Genomic DNA, 5,383 nt, shown 5'->3' on the forward strand with positions numbered 1-5,383 from the left:
TGAGAGATGGGGGTTTTTTGAGGATTTGCCTTTCCAGTGGCCATGGCCATGGTCATCTCCTGGTCAACTGGAAGGCTCTGACTGCCTCTCCTTGCTGCAAGGCTCCTGGGAAAAGGTGAAGGCACGTCGTTCCCCAAGCAATGCTCCCTTCATGCATTCTTTGAGCCAAGCATTAGAATTCCTTGAAGCTGGCTTTGATAAATGGCTGCATTTGTTGGTTGTTTTTTTTTATCCAATACAGGTTTTTACCTTTTGTAGCTAAGCAGGCTTTTAGTTCTGTCCTTTTCATTCTACTGCTCCTTGTAGAGATTTTCTACCTGCTAAAGCGTCATAACAATAGATTAGCCGTTGGCCCAGTTAAACACGCAGCGAAAATTGCTCTGAATGTGGTATTAATCAAAGCAGACATTGAAATGAAAGGGTAACTGCTGAAATCTATTTGGAATAATCTGGAAAGGCAACGGTCTAACCCTGTGTAGGCACGGCTGGTTTTCAGAAAGGGCTTGTGATACTGTGTGTGTTCTCCTTGTATCGCGGCTAAAGATACAAGAAGTCCATTTATTTCGGAAAGTTCTGAGCACCCACTGTCTGAAAGTGTTTCCTAACAGGGCCTCATCATGTGCTGGGTACTTCTGGGTCGTTATCATAAATATAAATAAACATGTTTCTGTGGTTACTATAAGGAAAACAGCTGCTTAGAAAGTCATAGAGTCACAGAAGACATATATGAATAATTTACAGAATTGCAATTAGCCTGCAAGTAGGTACAATGAAGATCAGTAAAACAAGCACTTAACAATATAATGAAGATGACAACACTAAATTTACTGTGGATCAGTTAGGTCTGTTACAGTCATTTATTATTGAAGAATTATAGAATGGTTTGGCTTGGAAGGGACCTCCCACCAGACCAACTTGCTCAAAACCTCGTCCACCCTGACCTTGAACATTTCCAGGGAATGGGATGCCAGCTTTTTCCAAGCTTTACATTTAATTTTTATTTTTTTTCCCATTTCCTGAACTAAGTGCCACTTTTAGATCAGGTTTGTGCTAAATGCATGTGCATCAGAACACAGTTGGTTTAGATGAGTGTGCTGTTAAATGTGAACACAGATATTATGTGCATTTTATATAGAATGGTTTCGTTCAGAAAAAAACCTTTAAGGTCATCGAGTCCAGTCGTTAACACATCACTGCCAGGTCCACCACTAAACCGAGTCCCTGAGCGCCTCATCTATACACCTTTTATATAATAACATTTTAAATATACAGCAAATAGGACGCAGCTCTGGTAGAAGCAAAATGCCATGTTTTTTCTTCTGCTGACGTATAATTCTAACAGTGTTTTTGCTTCTTGTTCTATTTCTAGTGGAACTGGAGCACAGGATTGATTTCGAGCTCAGGGAAGGTCTCGTGGAGAACAGATACTGGTCCGCAGTCACGTCTCACACTGCATATTGGTCATCTCTGGATATTGCTCTTTTCCTTCTAACTTTCATGTACAAACATGACCAAGAAGATACTGACAAATCCAATTTAGACACTATTTGAATTTTTGACCGGAGATGGGAAAGGAAATTTTAAAATGAATGGCACAAAACTGTTTTACTGTTTTGCTGTTTTATTGTTAGACCGCGGAGGTTTCAGGTTTAAGTGCATGTTTGGATTTTATTTTTTTTTCCTGTTTCTAAAGAGCGAAAATTATTTGTATTTCAAAGCACTTTATAGTTTTAAACATTTTGCAGTGCTTAATTAGACCTGAAAGGATTCCCAATTCCTGTTAACTTTGTATAAAAAGCCAGTACAACGTGTAGCATCCCATGAGCACGGTTGCGCAATGTGCTTGGGTGACATACTTGTTAATGACCGTAATTGCTGTTTAGTTCATTAAAGTACAAAAGACTAGCTGGTTAAAAAAACAAACCACACCAAAACCTAAATTCCCATTAACAAAAAATATATGTTAGCTACCAACCTAAAACTGCCATGTTCAGATGTTTTCTGTATCAATAAACAACCAACGGTGGTGTCATTTTTCTAGGACTTTATTCAGCTCCGCATCCTGTTATCCACAGTACCATCGACAGACCATTCCGACTGTTGGCTTCTGAGGGTGTATTCTACGTGACACGTTTAGAAAGTAATGCTGAAAAAAAGCATGAGGCAAATAGTTGAAATACTGTAATTATAATTTATTATGCTCTCCAATTGTTTCATTTTATCCCCGTGTAAAAAGAAAACAAACAAACCAACAAACAAAAAACATTACTTTTTTACCGGTTTCTTTTGACATAATTTAAGAACCACATTTATTTTCTACAGTGTTAAGACTTTTTTCTCAGAAATGCATATCTTTGTACTACTATTCAAATGAATATATGGACACTGTGGCACACTTTAAGTATTTTTTCATTGAAAATAAATATTTGTGGTTTCACACAAACGACATCAGTCACATTCTTTGCTTTTTAGGTCTCGAGTATTTCTCAGGTTTTGACCTCACATTACACTTGGTTTGCAAAAGATCCAGCTGTTTTTTCCTTACCATTATTCAATGGGTGTACGTGTATGTATAAAAATGTGTGTATATTTATGTGCAAGGATCCCATCGAGAGGAAAGAGAGCAGCCTAAAATAAACTGGGTGAGGCCTAAGAATAGCAGAGCTTAGGTTAGATTTGTATCTGAAACTAATTCAGGGGAAGGTGAGAGAGAAAGGTTGGGATGAAAGGGAATAAACCTCCAACTAGAACACTAAAAGGTCATTGCTGAGATTTTAAAACTCCAGAGTAGAAGTATCGGATATATGGGGTCCGGGCTGCCTCCTGCAGGGGTATTTCTGATCTGTGTAGTGCATTGAGAAGGTGAAAATCTAAATTTCTGTCGAAAAAAAAAGAAAACCATCAGGTAGTGGTGGTGAATAGCGGGGTTCTTGGGCTGAACGGATGTGGCAGCATCAGCCCACGCGAGCAGACAGCCTCAGCAGCGGCTCCAAGATGTGGAAACCACCCAGACATCCCTTTCTGAAGTTTCGGGCAGGGAGAGAGAACATTATTCTCTCAAATAACATTGCTTGGGCTGTTGCTTGTTTCTCTGGGCTGTTGCTTGTTTCTCTGGGCTGTGGTGCTGTGAGGAAGGAATACTTGTGTTCAGCCAGTCTAAAGGACCTTGTTTCAGTGTAAATCTCTGAAAACACCCACCCGGCCTCAGTAAGTTGTAACTCACCTGCCTGACAGGTTTACCTGGGTCACTGAACAATCATAAAAAAGTAAAATAACCCTCCAAGAGAGGGAAGCTTGACACCTCTGCTCCAGGAAATGGCCTTTTGTTTACGTCACTGGCTTTCCAGATAAGTTGTTTAATCAGCTCTTCCTAATTAGGAGAACTTAAGCAGAAAAGGAGAATCTCCTTGTATATTTAGAATGTGGAAAACGTTGCCAAATGCGCGTGGTTTGTGTTCCAGGGCTTTGAGTTGGATCGTGTTGCCGCTGCCTTTATCCCCTTACGCAACTGGATCTACGCTACATCTCTCTCTTTAAATGCTGTAAACAGAAGAGGATTAATTCCTACAATTCTTGTGGTCTGTGTAAACTCTGCTGTTGTCCAGAACATGCTTCAGATTTATGGAATAGCTGTTCCCCTCGCATCAGAACGTGCCGGTACTTGCCAACTGCTCTCCATATAAGGGCTGAGATCCTGCTTTTAGGTGTGTGCCCCTCGGTAAATTGGGGAGAAGACAGAGCTGAGAACTGAACTGTGTTGCTGGTAGGAGAAGAGGTAAGAAGGACCAATCACCTGTTCATCGCTTTACATTTTTCCTGAGTTGATGGACGTGTGCATTCATGATTCTGTTCCAATTTTGTAGCTTCACGGAGCATCTGCTCATCTCCAAGCTTAATTGCAAAGATTAAAACATACCTTGAAAGAATAAATAGAGATTTATTCTAAAGCATACGCGAAGATGTTAAGCGTGCCATGGGCAGTCTTTTTAATCCTCGAAAAAAAAGATGTCTCATCCTCCGGCAAAGATGAAATACTATTTGAAAATTAAATTTAGGAAAAGGGTTGCCCCATTTCTATTCTGCGTTGTAACACGGATTCAAGTAGGGTCACGTCCCTGCATGCTAGAGTCTAAATTTCACGCTTAAAACTTTCTGGTCAGATGGTCCGTGGCATAATATAGAGCTGGAATGTCCTGGCTTCCAATTACTGACTTGTTTTCTTCTGCAAGAATGATGTTTAGCTTTACAAGCTGTGTTGACTGGTGGTTTTTCTTGAGAAACCAAGATAAGGGAAAAGTACTGCGCCGTTGTCAGTCTTCCGACTGATACCGAGCTGTTTTCTGAAACTTGCCCTTGAGTGCGTTGTCCAAATTTGCCTCTTACAGTTTTCTTGCTACAAGGTCATTTTTGTAGATAATGAGCCTTAATTTTTTTAATTTTTTTTTTCTGAATTCCCTCCTTTTGCTCCTAATTATTCTGCCATGGTTTTGCTACAGCCTCCCTTCTCATTTTGTGCACTCTGGGGTTTTTTTTGCCCATGTTTCTGGATTTAGAGGCCCTTTGCTTTATTTCACTGTGATGGTCTAGCTGGCCAACTTCAACTATTTTGTCTCCTTTCCTAATTAGGATTATTAGGCTGAACTGAAAGATTCTCATACATATATTACACCAGGTTACCACCTCTTCCTCCTTCATGGTTTTCCATTGTCTCATTTCCCATGCCGCTTGGCAGTCGAGCTGGCTCTGCCCGTGGCTAAATTGGTGGGGATTGATTTTTTTTATTTTTTTTTCAAGTTGAGTTTGTGAATCCCTACGTCAGCTGTTTGCAGTTAGATAGGTACTGGCTATTTGTGTGCCCTCTGCCAAATGAGTTTACCTGAAATTCATTGTTTCCCTCTTTTTTCCATCATTAGCTTGGAGATTAGGTTTCTGCCTCCGTACATCATTTTTCTACGGGGGTCAGACTGCGGGTGATGGACCTATGGTGTTTTGCAGGGCCACCTGCCCCATCTCCACTATCCGTTTCCAGTGGCCGTCAGGGGTTCAGGAAGCTTTTACACACCAAGACCCAGGAACAGACTGTTGCATCTACTGAGCTATTTTCAGTCTTCCAAGCATTCTCTTACTGGTTGCTCTCCATCCCCAACTGCAGCGACCACTTCCCATTGCTTCCCCAGAGCCCACGCCTATTGTCTTTGCAGATCTTGCAAAAAGCTTTCAAATTTATATTTTTTTTAAATGTCACCCGTGTGACAAACCCATTTTCTGGTTTGTCAGATGGGCTTCAGCCTAACGGGTTTTTTTGCATTCCGTGTGCATTTAGTAATTGTTTTTCACAAAAGCAAACTTTCTCTTGGTTTAACTTTTCCCTCCTTCTTCCATG

General features: G+C 40.6%; 1 protein-coding gene across 1 annotated transcript in view; it reads left to right on the plus strand.

The window, feature by feature from the left end:
* The window catches only part of LOC104278866 (phospholipase DDHD1-like), a gene marked incomplete at its 5' end in the record, with an annotated part of 11,223 nt that extends 9,672 nt beyond the window's left edge, over positions 1-1,551 (plus strand). The window contains one exon of the mRNA XM_009875977.1: positions 1,370-1,551. Within this exon, the coding sequence (XP_009874279.1) occupies positions 1,370-1,551 (182 nt within the window). The remainder of the gene's footprint in view (positions 1-1,369) is intronic.
* Between the last annotated feature and the right edge of the window lie 3,832 nt (positions 1,552-5,383).

The sequence above is a fragment of the Apaloderma vittatum genome, unplaced genomic scaffold (assembly GCF_000703405.1).
Source record: "Apaloderma vittatum isolate BGI_N311 unplaced genomic scaffold, ASM70340v1 scaffold13929, whole genome shotgun sequence".
Lineage (NCBI taxonomy): Eukaryota > Metazoa > Chordata > Aves > Trogoniformes > Trogonidae > Apaloderma > Apaloderma vittatum.